Raw genomic sequence first — 17,453 nt, forward strand, 5'->3', positions numbered from 1 at the left:
TTCAATCTCCTGCTGAGCCTGTTTTTCAGCTTTAGTCTGTTCTTGGCTAGAATATCACCCACCTGGACTGAAGAACAAACCTCTGCTGCTTTTGGATTTTATGGTGTCCTCCAACTTCACCATCATCTTTTTATCCTGCAGCTGACTCTGTACACCTCCTGGATCTTCATTCCAATGAAAATATCTCCATCAGTGCATCCTCCGATACTCCACCCTCAAATGGCTTCTGGACTTCACTTGCTACACCTGTCTCCAAACTCGATCAGCAGCTCATTGATGCTCCATGCTGATTGCACCCTACCTAAGTCATCATTATTCCACCACGGGATCTATGACTTTAACTCTGGACTCCTTCCTATTATCTCCATCTGTTTCCTATTTCCCGTTTACTATCATGTTTTTATGAATCCTAATTTTTATGTAACTGCACCTATGTAATTTGAGCTCTCCCTGAGTCCATTTGTGTGCACATTTTGGCTACCGTTCTGGACCCTAGCCCATCAATCTATTTCGACTTTTTCCCTTTCTTTTTAACTTCTTTTCTCTTTCCCCCTCCAAGACTCTCTTCTGTTGTCATGCTTCCTTTCACTTCTTCACTCTCAGGTACCCTGTCCTCCCAATTCCCTACCCCAACCCTTCAGTACTCCTTGACCTTCCTGCTCTCTCATTCCAGGTTTGATTCCCTATTAGATACACCTACAGCTTCCCTCTGTGCTTCTCTTGGGCTATTCTGACAGGCTCATTGAGGCATTCGGCACTGGCTCATTATGAGCAGCAATCCCAATTGCCCCATCCCATTCTTTCGGTCCGCCTACTGGGGGCTAAACTTGCCAATCCTTTTCCTGTCATACTCACCCCTCCCATTGCTGACCCTGTGGACTCTGCCAACAAATCAGCTCTCACCAGACCTCTATGCATCTCCCTCCAGAACGTCTGTTCACTTGTGAGATCGGCCCTTGCCATCCATAAACTTACTGTGGATGATTGCATCAACACCATGCCTAAACAGAAACCTGGCTGAGGGTTGAAGCCACATTGCCACATAATGATGCCGCCCCGCCAGGCCAGATCTTCCACCACTTGACACACCAAGACCATTGTGGTGGTGGTGTGGCGCTTATCACTAGATCACACCTTGGTCTGACCCCCTTACCCCTCTGGTAATTGCTCCTCCTTTGAGCATCGCACCTTGTTCCACCCCTTTCACTTCTCTTTCAGAATCATCATTCTCTACTGACCTCCCAAGTATGATAAGAATTTTATCACTGATATATCTTCACTGCTTTCCTCCCTCAGACTCTGCGCCAAACAGCTTCTCATCCTCAGTGATTTCAATTTCCTTCTCAACTCATCATGTTTTCTCTTCTTTGAGTTCACTGCCCTGCTATCCTCCCTAAATCTCTCCCTACATGTAAACTCCCCAACCCATATTCATAGCCACCCCCTCGGCCTTGCCAGCTGACGTGATCTTGCTCGTCCCATCATATCAATTACAGATAAGGCCATCTCTGATCACTTCCTTGTATCACTCTCCATCCAGATCCACCTTCCGCCTCCCAACCTTAGCTCATTCTGTATCTATCCCTGGAAAAAAACTACCCCCCTATTCATTTACAATTGCATGTTCAAATTGTCAACTATCTAGCATTTGGCTGTCCGTTTGTCACAACATTTCTACAGCTACTGAGTTGCTCAACCGCATCCTCACCTTCACCTTTGATGCCCCAGTCCTCAATAAAAAGATCAGTTTCTCTCACCCTGGCCATTCCCCCGGAACGACACCCATCTCCACTCCCTTAATTCCAAGGGACACAGACTTGAAAGAATATGGTGGACAATTGTTTTGATATCCATCGTTAGATGTGGGCGGACCACTTAAAACAGTCTCGGGTCCTGCTCTCATTTGTTAAAATTGCTCACTATTCCAGGATCATCTTGGAATACAAAGATAACCCCCAGCTTCTTTTCCCTACTGCAAATCGTCTTCTTAAACCCCTCTCCCCGTTCCCTCCACCCTCACCTCCAACAATAGGGGTGAGGTACTCATGGACTTCTTTGTCACGAAGATTCAGACCATCTGATCAGCTGCCTCTGCCATGTTCCTTTCTTCCACTAGTCCACTTGGCCAAACTTCCTACAATGCTCCCGCCTCCCTAGCCCTGAACGCACATCTTTCTCTAGTTTTTTCCAATCTCCCCTTATGTCTTCTCTGAACTCATCTTGTCTATGAGACCCATCTCCAGTACCCTTGATAATATTCCCACTAAACAGCTGATCATCCAACCTCCCCTCCTGGTCCCCATGTTAGCCAATGTTGTAAACGGTTCTCTGTCTTCAGGTGTTGTTCCTCTCTCCTTTAAATCTGCTGTCATCACCCTTTTCCACAAAAAAAAAACACTTGACCCCACTGCCCTTGCAAAATACCACCCCATCTTCAACCTCCCTTTCCTCTCTAAAGTCCTTGAACGTGTTGCAACCTTTCAAATCTGTTCGCATCTTTCCCAGAACTCCATGTTTGCATCCCTCCAATCCGGTTTCTGCCCCACCACAGTACAAAAACAGCTCTTATTAAAGACACAAATGACATCCTATGAGATTCTGGCAAAGGTAAACTTTCCCTCCTCATCCTTCTCAACCTGTCTGCAGCCTTTGACGTGGTTGGCCACACCATCTTTCTCCAATGCATTGCCACTGTCTTGCAGCTGTGTGGGACTGCTCTCAGCTGGTTCCATTCTTATCTCACTAATCGTAGCCAGAGCATCACTAGCAGTGGCTTCTCTTCCTGCTCCTGCACATTTACCTCTGGTGTCCCCCAAGGAGCTATCCTTGGCCCTCTCCTATTTCTCATCCACATGCTGCCCCTCGGCAACATCATCTGAAAGCACAGTGTTCATTTTCACATGTATGCTGACAACACTCAGTTCTACCTCACCACCAAACTCTGCTGTCCATGTCTTAATTTGCACCAAGTCCCATTCACCCATCACCCCTTTGCTCGCTGACCTACACTGACTCCCAGTTAAGCAATGTCTTGATTTTAAATTCTCATCCTTGTTTTCAAATCCCTCCTTGGCCTCACCCTTCCCTTTCTCTCTAATCTCCTCCAGCCCCACGACCCTCCAAGACATCTGCGTGCCTCTAATTCTTTTGACTCTTCCACCGTTGCTAAATTATCAGACTGCTTATCAGATATCCAGTTCCGGATGAGCCGAAATTTACTCCAATTAAATATTGGGAAGACTGAAGCCACTGTTTTCTGTTCCCCACTCCAAACTCCATTCCCTAGCTCCATCCCTCTCCCTGGCAATAGTCTGTTCGCAACTTTGGTGTCACATTTGACCCTATCACATTTGAGCTTCCGACCTCATATCCATGCCATCATGAAGACCGCCTCTTTCCACTTCCGTAACATTGCCCGACTTTGCCCCTGTCTCAGTTTATTTGCTGCTGAAATCCTCATTTGTGCCTTCGTTACCTCTAGAATTGACTAGTCTAACGCACTCCTGGCTGCTTTACCACATTCTACTCTCAGTAAACTTGAGATCATCCAAAACTCTGCTGCCTGTGTTTTAATTTGCACTAAGTCCTATTCTCCTATTACCCCCGTGCTTGCTGACCTACACTAACTCCCAATCAAGCAATGTCTTGATTTTAAAATTCTCATCCTTGTTTTCAAATCCCTCCTTGGCCTCACCCCTCCCTATCTCTGTAATCTTATCCAGCCCCACAACCCTCCAAGATATCTGCACACCTCTAATTCTGGCCTCTTGTGCATCCCTGATTCTAGTCGCTCCACCATTGGTGGCTGTGCCTTCAGTTGCCTGGGCCCAGGCTCTGGGCTACCCTCCCTACACCTCATCACCTCTCCATCCAGCTGTCCTCCTTTAAGTCGCCCCTTAAAACCTACCTCTTTGAGGTATATATTGGTCATCTGACCTATCATCCCCTTTTGTGGCTCTGTGTCATGCTTTATTTTATAATGCCTCTGTGAAGTGCCTCAAGATGTTTTAATACATTAAAGGCACTATATAAATATAAGTTGTTGTTGGTGGTCAAAGATAACCAGGATAAAGGGATATGAGAACAAGGCAAGCATACGGAATTACGATTACTGCTTGCATGGAGGATAAAGACTGATGTGGAATGGTTGGGCTAAATAGCCCATTTTCATGTTGTTATTTCTAGGTAATTCCATGTTGTTATGTTGTGCTTTCTTCCAATAAAGTGAAGGAATATTAATTATATCTTCAGCTTAAATTTTGCACCACCCATGATAGTTTTATTATTAGGGCTGTCTTGGAGTTCTAATTTTTTGGGAAGCTGTGCCAGCTTTTGCTAGTTTTGTAGTTTGACATGTTTGACATAAATGTTGTTTGAAGATCTTCATGGTAAGAGTGGTAACATTGAGTAAGACAATTTTATGATTTAACACCATGTGAATTTGCTCTGAAAAGAGAGTTGTTCTTTGAAAAAAGTTCTTAGAAGAACTGGCAGGCCCCGATGTTCCCTTTTTTCAAGGAACAACTGCTCTTTTCAGAGCAAATTCACATGGTGCAAAACCGTAACATTGTCTTATTCAACGTTGTTTGCCATAAATATCAATTACGCCTGCAGGCACATAATTTGCCTATATAGAAGGATTGCATGTTGCAACAAGAATGGGAGGGAGAAAGATGCAACAGAGGCAAAATAAATTGGCTATGGGCCTCCAATTTGGATTTCGGAGCCAGGTCCAATTGGAGAAGAAATTGGCATTGTTGAATCCCAGATGATAGTGCCCTCCTTGGTCTGGGTTGCAAAGGCAGGCAGGAGAGAGAGATAACTCGCCCACTTCTCGAAATGTCAGATGTTATGTTTGGTTGGCACAGTAGCGTGCAGGTCACTTAAATGCAAAATAAATTACGTCAACAGAATAAGCAAAATGTCTCACCAGAGGCATTAAGCACAATGCCTTTCTTTTATGTGAGCTATATATCTTCTATACTTTTGCAATCTGCAGTGTACACTATATACCACACAGAAATGTTAAAATACATCAGCCTTATTCAGAACAATGATATCAGTAAATCAATTACAACCATCTGAAAACCTTTGAGAAAGAATGAATGCCAAGTGTTCCAAAACACAAACTGCAATAAATTCACATTATTCAGAAAGAAAACCCTCAAAATATTTACTAAATTGGAACTGTAAAAAAATGCAACTTACAAAATAAACAAAGACTTTAGTCCAATAAATAACTGTGGTGAGATTTTTGATATTAGGTTGTCATCAAGAAATCTGAAAAAAGAATCACAGTATTTCAAGCAAGAAAAGCAAAATATGCAAGATGTACATGGAATGTACATTACAGAAACAGACGATTCGGTCCAACTGGTCCATGCTTGTGATCATGCTCCACATGGGCCTGCTCCCACTCCTCTTCATGTAATCCTATCAGCATAACCTCTATTCTTTTCTCCCTCACGTGTTCATCTATTTTCCACTTAAATGCATCCAAGATATTCACCCCAACTACTCCTTGTTGGGTAGTGAGTTTCACATTCTAACCTCTGCCTGGGTAAAGAGGGTTCTCCTGAATTCCTGATTGGGTTTATTATCTTATTATCTTATATTTATGGCCCTGAGTTTTGGTCTCCCCCATCTGTCTTGCAGTGGCTATAATCAAATATAGTTCTGAAGAAGGGTCACTGACCTGAAACCTTAAGTCTGCTTCTCTCTCCACAGATGCTGCCAGACCTGCTGAATATTTCCTGCATTTCTTGTTTTTATTGCAGATTAGCAGCATCCGCAGTATTTTGCTTTTATCAAATATTATAGGATGCATAAAGCATTTCAGGGCTGGTATGAGGCAACAGTGAATGCCAAGCTGCAGAGTTTCCTGTTCCTGCACTTGGACACATTGGATTGTTGGGCACAGTGAATAGAGGAAAATCAGTTGGAGAGGTTTGCGTGCACGTAAGGGAGCCTCCCAGCATTTTATCCGTTAGTTTAAAACAATTAAAGTGATGGGGAACACGCCTGTGATTTCCTGATTTTGGCTCCTGGTGATATTGATCTGCACCAGGAGTGCGCATCCATAAAATCTACCCTGTTGGTGTGTGCTCCTTTGAAGGATCAATGTCTTCTGAGTAGAACCTACTTCGGTAAAGTGTTTTTGAATTTTTTATTATTCATTCATGGGATGTCGGCATCACTAGCAAGTCCAGCACTTATTTCCTATCTCTAATTGCTCTTGAGAAGGTGAAATTGATGCGCTTTCTTGAACCGCTGCAGTGCTTATGGTGCAGGTACTCCCACAGTACTGTTAAGTAGGGATTTTGATCCAATAAGGATGAAGGATACTGTGTGACTTAGGGGAAACTTACAGGTTGTGGTGATCCCATGCGTTTACTGCCATTTTCCTTCTAGGTGGTAGAGGTCAGGGCTTGGGAAGTGCTTTTGAAGAAGCCTTGGTGAGTTGTGCTGTGAGTCAACCTTAAGAGCAGACCACCTTCAGAAGCTGTAAGTGAACATCACCAGAGGAAGTGGTGTTGCATCACATATAACCAGTTAGTTGTAGGTGGAGCCAACAGAGCATGATGTCTTTCGATGTAGCTCGTGCAGTAACTGTTTGTATATATATATATATATATATATATATATTATATGTTCCAGTTAAGGTATAATAAAACTCTCATTTTCTTTGGATATTACTTGTAGTCCTGTGAGTCTTACAATAGCTCACACACCAAAGGAACAAGTAATATTACAAGTTGCGGCAGTGCATCTTGTAGATGGTACCCATTGCAGCCATGGTGCACTGGTCGTAGATGGAGTGAATGTTTAAGGTGGCGGATAGGGTGTCGATCAAGCAGACTGCTTTGCCCGGATTGTGTTGAGCTTATTAAGTGCAATAGGAGCAGCATTCATCCAGGCAATAATTCCATCACATTCCCAATTTGTGCCTCGTAGATAATGGAAAGGCTTTGGGGAGTCAGGACAGGAGCCACTCACCACAGAATACCCAGCCTCTGACCTGCTCTTGTAGCCATAGAGTTTATGTGACTGGTTCAGTTACGATTCTGATCAATGGTGACTCCAATATGTTGACGATTGAGGATTCAACGATAATAATGCTGTTGAATGTCAAGGGGAGGCGTTTAGACACTCTCTTGTTGAGATGGTCATTGACTGGCACTTGTGTGACACGAATGTTACTGGCCACTTATCAGCCCAAGCCGGAATGTTGTCCAGGTCTTGCTTCATGTGGGCACAGACTGCTTGAGTATCTGAGAAGTTGTGAATGGAACTGAATGCTGTGAAATCATCAGCAAATATTCCAACTTCTGACTTTATTATTACTGAACATAGAGACATGTTGTCAAAGCTTTTCGTCTTGCATTCATCAGGACAATTACAAGAATAACCAATGTAACTTCTTCTGCATGAGAAGAGAGTGCTGATTGGTTGGCAAGTGAACTCGGATTGGTAGAGGCGAATGTACCTGTTTACGATGATTGACAGTTAACTGCCAAGCTTTGTTTAAAATTTAAACCAGGCAGCTTGACTCTGGTCCAGGCATTGCCCTGAGGAATGAACTAGCGAATGGTTGTCACTTAATTTGTTCAGCTGAAACAGGCGCAATGTTTGTACATATTCGTTCTGTCTGCAAAGAACAGGGCCCTGTGTATTAAACTTTTGTTGCAGCAGTTTTTTCGGAAGCAGAGATAGTGCGAGCGAGTTAACAGCTGGGAAGTCAGTTTCAGCTTAAAGTAGATTACCTTTTGTTTCGGCGGACCAGGGGACTGCTGGGTAAGTAAAAACCTATATATTTGGGCAGTGGCTGAACCCGAGACACTACACGTGTAGTGTCTCCCACCCGCCCTCCTCCTCTAACCAAAAAAAAGGACTCTGGTGTGTTGATAAGGTAAGCTTTTTTATTTCTTCTGTATCATGTGATTGGTTAATAATTTACTTTCTTTTTTTTTACTTTCTTTTTTTGATTTATCTATTAATTGGTTATTTGAAAAAGACCATAGCAGAGAAGTATCAGAAAGTATTTAACTCATAAATTTATATAAAGTAATAAAGTAATTAACTAAGTAGAGATGGCTGGGCAGGTGATATGCTGTAGCTGTATGATGTGGGAGCTGGCTGTCCCCATTGTGAACGGCAGGGACCACATCTGCAGCAAGTGTTGGTTGCTGGAAGAGCTCCGGCTCAGAGTTGATGATCTGGAATCTGAGCTTCAAACACTGCGGCACATCCGGGAGGAGGAGAGTTACCTGGACGTTTTGTTTCAGGAGGCAGTCACACCTGGTAGATTAAGTAATTCAAATTCAGTTAGTGATCAGGGACAACAGGGTGTGATTGCAAGTGAGGCAGGTAGGGGGATCCTGAGTTCAGGAGTGGAGGAGCCTCAGCCTTTGACCTTATCCAACAGGTACGAGATACTTGCTCCCTGTGTGGATGAGGAAAAGGGCTGCGGGGAGGATGAGCCAACTGACCATGGCACCATGGTGCAGAAGGCCATTCAAGAGGGGGGAGCAAAAAGACAAGTGGTAGTTATAGGGGATTCTATAATTAGGGGGATAGATAGTATCCTTTGCAAGCTGGATCGGGAGTCCTGCATGGTGTGTTGCCTGCCCGGTGCCAGGGTGCAGGACATCTCTGACCGGCTTGAAAGGATATTGGAGCAGGAGGGGGAGGATCCAGTTGTTGTGGTCCACGTTGGGACTAACAACATAGGCAGGGCTAGGATGGAGGACCTGTTTGGGGATTATAAAGCACTAGGAACGAAATTAAGGAACAGGTCCTCGAGGGTCATAATCTCCGGATTACTGCCCGAGCCACGTGCAAATTGGCTTAGGGATAAGAATATTAGGGAAGTAAACACGTGGCTAGGGAGTGGTGTGGGAAAGAGGGGTTCCATTTCATGGGCCATTGGCATCAGTTTTGGAACCGGGGGGATCTGTACCGATGGGACGGTCTCCACCTGAACAGATCTGGAACCAGTGTTCTAGTGAAACGGATAAATAGGGTGGTCTCTAGGACTTTAAACTAGTGACTCGGGGGGAAGGGAAAGGGAAAACGACAGGGAGTATGATGGCAAATAAAAAGGTAAGCAGCAGGTTAACATGTGTGCAGGAGGGTTTAAGTTCAAGGCAGACTATGAAAGAAGCAGAAAGGAAGGATAACTCAGGAGTTATTATTAGAGATGTTGGAAATCATGAGGGTAAGAAAGCTAGCATAAAGGCACTTTACCTGATTGCTCGTAGCATTCGTAACAAGGTTGATGAGTTAACGGCACAAATCATCGCGAATGAATATGATTTGGTAGCCATTACGGAGACATGGTTACAGGTTGGTCACGACTGGGAGTTAAATATCCAGGGGTACCAGACTATTCGGAAGGACAGACAGGAAGGTAAAGGAGATGGTGTAGCTCTGATATTCAAGGACGACATCAGGGCGGTGCTGAGAGATGATATAGGTTCTATGGAGAATGAGGGTGAATCCATTTGGGTGGAAATTAGAAACTCTAAGAAGAGTCACAGATAGGCGTAGTGTATAGGCCACCAAATAATAACATCACATTGGGGCGGGCAATAAACAAAGAAATAACTAATGCCTGTAAAAATGGTACGGCAATTATCATGGGGGATTTTAATCTACATGTAGATTGGTCGAACCAGCTCAGTCAGGGTAGCCTTGAGGAGGAGTTTGTTGAGTGTATCCGTGATAGTTTTCTTGAACAGTATGTAATGGAACCGACGAGAGAGCAAGCTATCCTAGATCTAGTCCTGTGTAATGAGACAGGAATAATTAATGACCTCATAGTTAGGGATCCTCTTGGAAGGAGTGATCACAATATGGTTGAATTTAGAATACAGATGGAGAGTGTGAAGATAAAATCCAATACCAGGGTCCTGCGCTTGAACAAGGGGGCTACAATAGAATGAGGGAGGACTTGGCTAAAGTAGACTGGCAACAAAGATTTTATGATGGGACAGTTGACGAGCAGTGGAGGACTTTCAAAACAATTTTTCAAAGTGCTCAGCAAAAGTATATTCAAGTGAAAAGGAAGGACTGGAAGAAAAGGGGTAATCTGCCTAAGGAAATAAGGGAGGCTATCAAATTGAAAGAGAAGGCATACAAAGTGGCCAAAAACAGCATGAAACTAGAAGATTGGGAAAACTTTAAAGGTCAACAGAAAGCCACAAAAAGAGCTATAAAGAAAAGTAAGATAGAACATGAGAAAAAACTAGCACAGAATATAAAGACAGATAGCAAAAGTTTCTATAAATATATAAAACAAAAAAGAGTGGCTAAAGTAAATGTTGGTCCTTTAGAGGATGAGAAGGGGAATTTAGTTATGGGATATGATGAAATGGCTGAGGCATTGAACAGGTATTTTGTATTGGTCTTCACAGTGGAGGACATTAATAACATGCCAGTAATTGACAAAGAGACGAACGTAGGTGAGGACCTGGAAACAATCATTATTACGGAAGAGGTAGTGTTGGGCAAGCTAATGGAGCTAAGGATTGATAAGTCTCCTGGCCCTGATGGAATGCATTCCAGGGTACTAAAAGAGATGGCGGGAGAAATAGCAGGTGCACTGGCGGTAATTTTCCAAAATTCACTGGACTCTGGGGCAGTCCCAGCAGATTGGAAAACAGATGTGACGCCACTGTTTAAAAAGGGAGGTAGACAAAAGATGGGGAATTATAGACTGGTTAGCCTAACCTCTGTAGTGGGGAAGATGCTTGAGTCTATTATCAAGGAAGAAATAGCAGGGCATCTCGATAGAAATTGTCCCGTTGGGCAGACGCAGCATGGGTTCATGAAGGGCAGGTCATGCTTAACAAATCGTTTGGAATTCTATGATGACATTACGAGCAAGGTGGACAATGGGGACCCAGTGGATGTGGTGTACCTAGATTTCCCAAAGGCCTTCGACAAGGTGCCGCACAAGAGGCTGCTGCATAAGATAAGGATGCATGGCGTTAGGGGTAAAGTATTAGCATGGATAGAGGATTGGTTGACTAACAGGAAGCAGAGAGTGGGGATAAATGAGTGCTATTCTGGTTGGCAATCAGTCACTAGTGGTGTGCCTCAGGGATCGGTGTTGGGATCGCAATCATTTACAATTTATATAGATGATTTGGAGTTGGGGACCACGTGTAGGGTGTCAAAGTTTGCAGATGACACTAAGATGAGTGGCAGAGCAAAGTGTGCAGATGACTGTGAAACTTTGCAGAGGAACATAGATACATTGAGTGAGTGGGCAAAGGTCTGGCAGATGGAATACAATGTTAATAAATGTGAGGTCATTCATTTCGGTAGGAGTAACAGTAAAAAGGATTATTACTTGAATGGTAAAACGTTGCAGCATGCTGCTATGCAGAGGGACCTGGGTGTCCTTGTGCATGAATCGCAGAAGGTTGGTCTGCAGGTACAGCAAGTAATTAGGAAGGCAAATGGAATTTTGTCCTTCATTGCTAAAGGGATTGAGTTTAAAAGCAGAGAGGTTATGTTGCAGCTGTATAAGGTACTGGTGAGGCTGCACCTGGAGTACTGTGTGCAGTTTTGTTCTCCTTACTTGACAAAGGATATACTGGCACTGGAGAGGGTGCAGAAGAGGTTCACTAGGTTGATTCCAGAGTTGAGGGGCTTGGCTTATGAGGAGAGACTGAGTAGATTGGGATTATATTCATTGGAATTCAGAAGAATGAAGGGGGATCTTATAGAAACATATAAAATTATGAAGGGAATAGATAAGATACAAGTAGAGAGGATGTTTCCACTGGCAGGTGAAGCTAGGACAAGAGGGCATAGCCTCAAGATTAGAGGGAGCAGATTTAGGACTGAATTAAGAAGGAACTTCTTCACCCAGAGGGTTGTTAATCTATGGAATTCCTTGCCCAGTGAAGTAGTTGACGCTTCTTCAGTAAACGTTTTTAAAGCTAAGGTAGATCTTTTTGAACAATAAAGAAATTAAGGGATACGGTGAGAGCGCGGGTAAGTGGATCTGAGTCCACAAAAAGATCAGCCATGATCTTATTGAATGGCGGAGCAGGCTCGAGGGTCCGGATGGCCTACTCCTGCTCCTAGTTCTTATGATCTTATGAATATATGTAGCTTCCAGTACACACAAATGCACCACACTGAGAGCTCTTCTGACAATCTTAAATTGGTTGTCAGCGTAATTCTTAGCACACTGTGGATTATTTAGAAAATGCTGTCCAATCGGGGAATCACATCTAATGTTGTACATTGTGTTTTGAGTTTTGCAAGCATGGGTTGGTTGGGTACGGCCCATACCTTACCAGCTGTGAACAGCAGAAAGGACATGTTGTTTGATATCATTCGCCAGTCTTTGGGAGTATTTGCGCATACTAGAAGGTACATATTAATACACAGGGCCCTGTTCTTTGCAGGCAGAGAGAATATGTACAAACATTGTGCCTGTTTCAGCTGAACAAAATAAGTGACAGCCATTCGTTGGTTCATTCCTCAGGGCAATACCTTAACCAATCAGAGTCAAGCTGCCTGGTTTAAATTTTAAACAAAGCTTGGCAGTTAACTGTCACTCACCATAAACTGGTATATTCTCTGTGGCAAAGCCTCTACCAATCAGAGTTCACTTGCCAAACAATCAGCACACTCTTCTCATATAAGTTGTTGTTTTCTCTTATATTCATTATTCTTGCGATTGCCATGATGAGTGCAAGATGAAAAGCATTGACAACACGTCTCTATTTTCAACAATACTCAAATTCAGTACTGCTAAATGACTATTCTGACTTTATGTTGGAGGGAAGGTCTTTGATGAAGCAGCTGAAAATGATTGGGCCAAGGACACTACCCTGAGGAACTGCTGCAGCGATGTTCTGGGACTGAGATGATTGGCCTTAACAACCACAACCATCTTCCTTTGTAAGAGTTATGACTGTAGCCAGTGGAGATTTTTCCCCTGATTCCAATTGATTTCAATTTTACTAGGGCTCCTTGATTCCACACTTGGTCAAATGCTGCCTTGATATCAAGGGCAATCACTCTCACCTCTGGAATTCATCTCTTTTGTCCATGTTGGGACCAATGCTTTAATGTGGTTTAGAGCCAAGCGATTCTGGTGGAACCCAAACTGAGGATTTTTGAGCAGGTTATTGGTAAATAAATAACAATGGTAGCACTGTCAACAACCCCTTCCATCACTTTGCTGATGATTGAGAGGAGGCTGATGAGGTGGTAACTTACCGGATTGGATTTGTCCTGCTTTTTGTACACAGGACATATTTGGGCAATTTTCCACTTTGTCAGCTAGATGTCAGCATTGTAGCTGTACTGGAACTGCTTGGCTAATGACATGGCTTGTAATGGAAGACAAGTCTTCAGCACTACAGTCGAGATGTTATCGAGACCCATAGCCTTTGCTGTATCCAATGCACTCAGCTGCTTCTTGATATCACCTGGAGTGAATCAAATTTACTGAAGACTGGCTTCTGCTATGGTGGGGACCTCAGAAGAAGGCCGAGATGGATCATCCACTCGATATTTCTGGCTGAAGATGAGTGCAAACCATTGCTGTCTTTGCAGCTGTAGTATGGAGAATAATTTACATTGATTGGCATTCTCACATACACTTTTTTCATCAACACTGTTATATTTCATTAATCGTATTTGTCTTAATTTATTTTATTCATTCACAGATTGTGGGTGTCGCTGGCAAGGTGAGTATTTATTGCGCATCCTTATTTGCTCTTGAGAAGATGGTGAGGAGCAGCCCTCATGAACTGCTCCACGTCATAGATTCATAGAGTTATTCAGTACAGAAGCAGGCACTTCGGCCCATTGTGTCTGTGCAGGCCATCAAACACCTAACTATTCTAGTCCCATTTTCCAGCACTTGGCCCGTAGCCTTGTATGCTATGGCATTTCAAGTGCTCATCTAAATACTTCTTAAATTTTGTGAGGGTTCCTGCCTCTACCACCCCTTCAGGCAGTGTATTCCAGATTCCAATCACCCTCTGGATGACAATTTTTTTCCTCAAATCCCCTCTAAACCTCCTGCCCCTTACCTTAAATCTATGCCCCCTGGTTATTGACCCCTCCGCTAAGGGAAAAAGGTCTCTAATCTATCAATGCCCCTCATAATGTGGTGAAGGTAGTCTCACAGTCATGTTAGGTAGGAGGTACCAGGAATGGCAATGTACTTTCAAGTCAGGGTAGTATACGATTTGGAGGGAAACTTGGAAATTCCTGTCCTTCTAGGTTGTAGAAATCGTGCGTTTGGGAGGTGCTATCAAAATTATGTTTGAATTCATCTGAATCCAAAGAGATATCTTGAACTCCATGGCTGATTTGCTGCACCTGAAGTCTGTTGCACTTGGTCAGACTCAAGAACATTGCTACTTCCTGTTCCAGGCCATTAAAACAGGCGTGGAGGCACCTTTGATGCAGACCTATACATTACTGGGCCTTGTGTCCAGGTGCAGGCCTCTTCGATCTGCAGCTTTTGTGAGGCACTAAGATTGGGGGACTTCTGGCTGCTGCTGGAGATGAGGGTGGGGGCTGAGGGTAGGATCCTAAAAAGATAGAATACTCACCTGCATTTTAGCCTTTCTTTAGCTTGCATCTGGGAGCCTGCAGACCTTCCAATTAGCTAGGGTCAGGGGACAAGCCATTGCATCATATTTCACTTGGTGTCCCTGCACTTGTATACTCCTTTGCTATTGCTATACCAGGCTTTTATCATTCCATGACAAGCCCATGGACACCCTCTACTGTACCAAAGTTGGATTCAGCTACAGTACACATTGCTGGCTCTTGTCAAGCAGCCACTTGAAGCACCACATTTCTCTCTCTTATCATTTATTGTCTGTTACATTACATGGCATCAGCTTCCCAACCTCCACCCTCTTACGCCCACTGTAGTTTACAATTGATTGATGTAAGGAATAATTTTAGAAAATTGCACTCCTGCCAGGGAACTTCCCTCACTGGAAAGTTTCCCTCATCACAAATATGTTTTCACACACCCTATGATTTTTCATCCATTTGGACAGAAATTCACATCCAAATTGCCAATATGTGTTCTCAGCAATGAAGCACCACACAAGGAGTATGCTTTTGTAAAATTACCCTCATAATGCCAAAATTGTTCACAAAGATAATGTGCCTCGTTTCTAACTGAATTGATTAATCAGTATGATGACTTAACCTTAAGTTTTTTTTTGGTGTTTCAGCTTGCAGGAGGTGGAAACAGAAAATCAAGTGTTAGCACTTAAATCCAAAGTTCAGGCATTATACCTAACTTATCAACTAATTACCCTTAACACACGTATCTTGAAAATTCAGATCAGACAAAAAGATTCTCTTCACTGGCTTATGAATGTTTAAAAATTAAAATATCAATGTGGCCAAAGTATCCCATTTGAAAAGAAATGTTTATCCTAATAAGCATTTAATTAGTACACCAAAAAATCTTGTAAATTTAAAGAACCTCAAAAGTACAGTTTTTAAAAAATAAATTGGAAATGATCAAAACTGTAAAATTGAAACTGCACTGCAGCAGCAGAGAAGTACTTTGGGAATGGTTGATACATACAAAATTTCCAATTTGTGAAGGTCTTGAAATATTCTTGGCTTCAGAGCTGTGATTCGATTCTGACTGATGTACCTAGAAAATCAAAGGTAATGTGAAACTAACTAACCTTGCTCACAAAACCATTGTAATTATTTCCAGTAGATATGTAAATATGAAAAATTTGGAGATAATTTAAGGAAATGAGATAGATAACAAATCATCCTGAACACATAGTTGAATTGTATTGTAGTACAAGATGCAACACTTGGGGAACTTGAGGAATGATGTGTTATTAATTGACTATTATCCTAAAGAAAAATATATTCACATTAAATTTACGAAGAAGGCAAAGGAAACTGCAATAGAGGTACTCTTTGTCCCCAAAATATAAACAGCATGAACTGTTAGCTGGACCCCTCCCTCTGACTTGTTACCTACTCTTGATCTTTTCATTGAAAACTGTCGGCGAGACATCGGCCATCTCAATTTCTCTGGCCCCCTCACTCACAATAACCTGTCTCCCTCTGAACTTGCTGCACTCAGTTCTCTCAGGTCTAACCCCGACATTGTCATCAAACCTGCAGACAAGGGTGGTGCTGTTGTTGTCTGGCGTACTGACCTCTACCTTGCAGGGGCTCAGTGCCAACTCTCAGACACTTCTTCCTACTTCCCCCTGGACCATGACCCCACCACCGAACATAAAGCTACTGTCCACAGGACTGTCACTGACTTCATCTCCTCTGGAGATCTTCTCTCTACAGCTTCCAACCTCATAGTCCCGCAACCACAGCCAGCCCGTTTCTACCTCCTTCCTAAAATCCGCAAACAGGCCTCTTCTGGCAGACCCATCGTTTCAACCTGTTCCTGCCCCACTGAACTTATTTCTTCCTATCTTGACTCTATCTTTTCTCCCTGGTCCAGTCTCTTTCCACTGACATCTGTAACGATGTCATTTTGACAATTTCCAGTTTCCTGGCTACAATCGCCTCCTCTTCACTATGGGCTTCCAATCTCTCTCCACCTCCACCTTCCCATCAGGATGGTTTGAGGGCTCTCTGCTTATTCCTTGAACAGAGTCCCCATCCACCACCACCCTCCTCTATCTGGCTGAACTTGTTCTCACATTGAACAACTTCTCCTTTAACTCCACTCACTTCCTTCAAGTAAAAGGTACTGCTATTGGTACCCACATGGGTCCTCGCTATGCCTGTCTTTTTGTGGGATATGTCGAACATTCCTTGTTCCAGTCCTACTCAGGCCCCCTCCCCCGACTCTTTTTCCGGTACATTGATGACTGTATTGGTGCCGTTTCCTGCTCCCTCCCCTGGAAAACTTTATCAACTTTGCTTCCGATTTCCACTCTTCTCTCACCTTCAGATGGTCCATCTCCGACACTTCCCTTCCCTTTCTCAACTTCTCTGTCTCCATCTCTGGGGATAGGCTGTCTACTAATATTCATTATAAGCCCACCAACTCCCACAGCTACCTTGACTACACTTCTTCACACCCTGCCTCCTGTAAGGACTCCATTCCATTCTCCCAATTTCTCTGTCTCCGATGCATCTGTCCTGATGATGCAACCTTCCACGACAGTGCTTCTGATATGTCTTCCTTTTTCCTCAACTGAGGATTCCCCCCCCACTGTGGTTGACAGGGCCCTCAACCGTGTCCGGCCCATTTCCCGCACCTCTACTCTCACCCCTTCCCCTCCCTCCCAGAACCACGACAGGGTTCCCTTTGTCCTCACTTTCCACCCCACCAGCCTCCACATCCAACGGATCATCCTCCGCCATTTCTGCCACGTCCAGCGTGATGCCACTACTAAATGCATCTTCCCCTCCCTTCCCCTGTCAGCATTCCAAAGGGATCGTTCCCTCTG

The 17,453-nt window shown here is 43.6% G+C and overlaps 1 protein-coding gene across 1 annotated transcript in view; it reads right to left on the reverse strand.

Moving 5' to 3' along the window:
- Positions 1 to 17,453, reverse strand: part of rxfp2b (relaxin family peptide receptor 2b) — a 264,102-nt gene that overhangs the window by 138,859 nt on the left and 107,790 nt on the right. Inside the window, 2 exon segments of the mRNA XM_068034408.1 lie at positions 5,209 to 5,280; positions 15,596 to 15,667. Of these exon segments, the coding sequence (XP_067890509.1) occupies positions 5,209 to 5,280; positions 15,596 to 15,667 (144 nt within the window).

The sequence above is a fragment of the Heterodontus francisci genome, chromosome 6, assembly GCF_036365525.1.
Source record: "Heterodontus francisci isolate sHetFra1 chromosome 6, sHetFra1.hap1, whole genome shotgun sequence".
Taxonomy (NCBI): Eukaryota; Metazoa; Chordata; class Chondrichthyes; order Heterodontiformes; family Heterodontidae; genus Heterodontus; species Heterodontus francisci.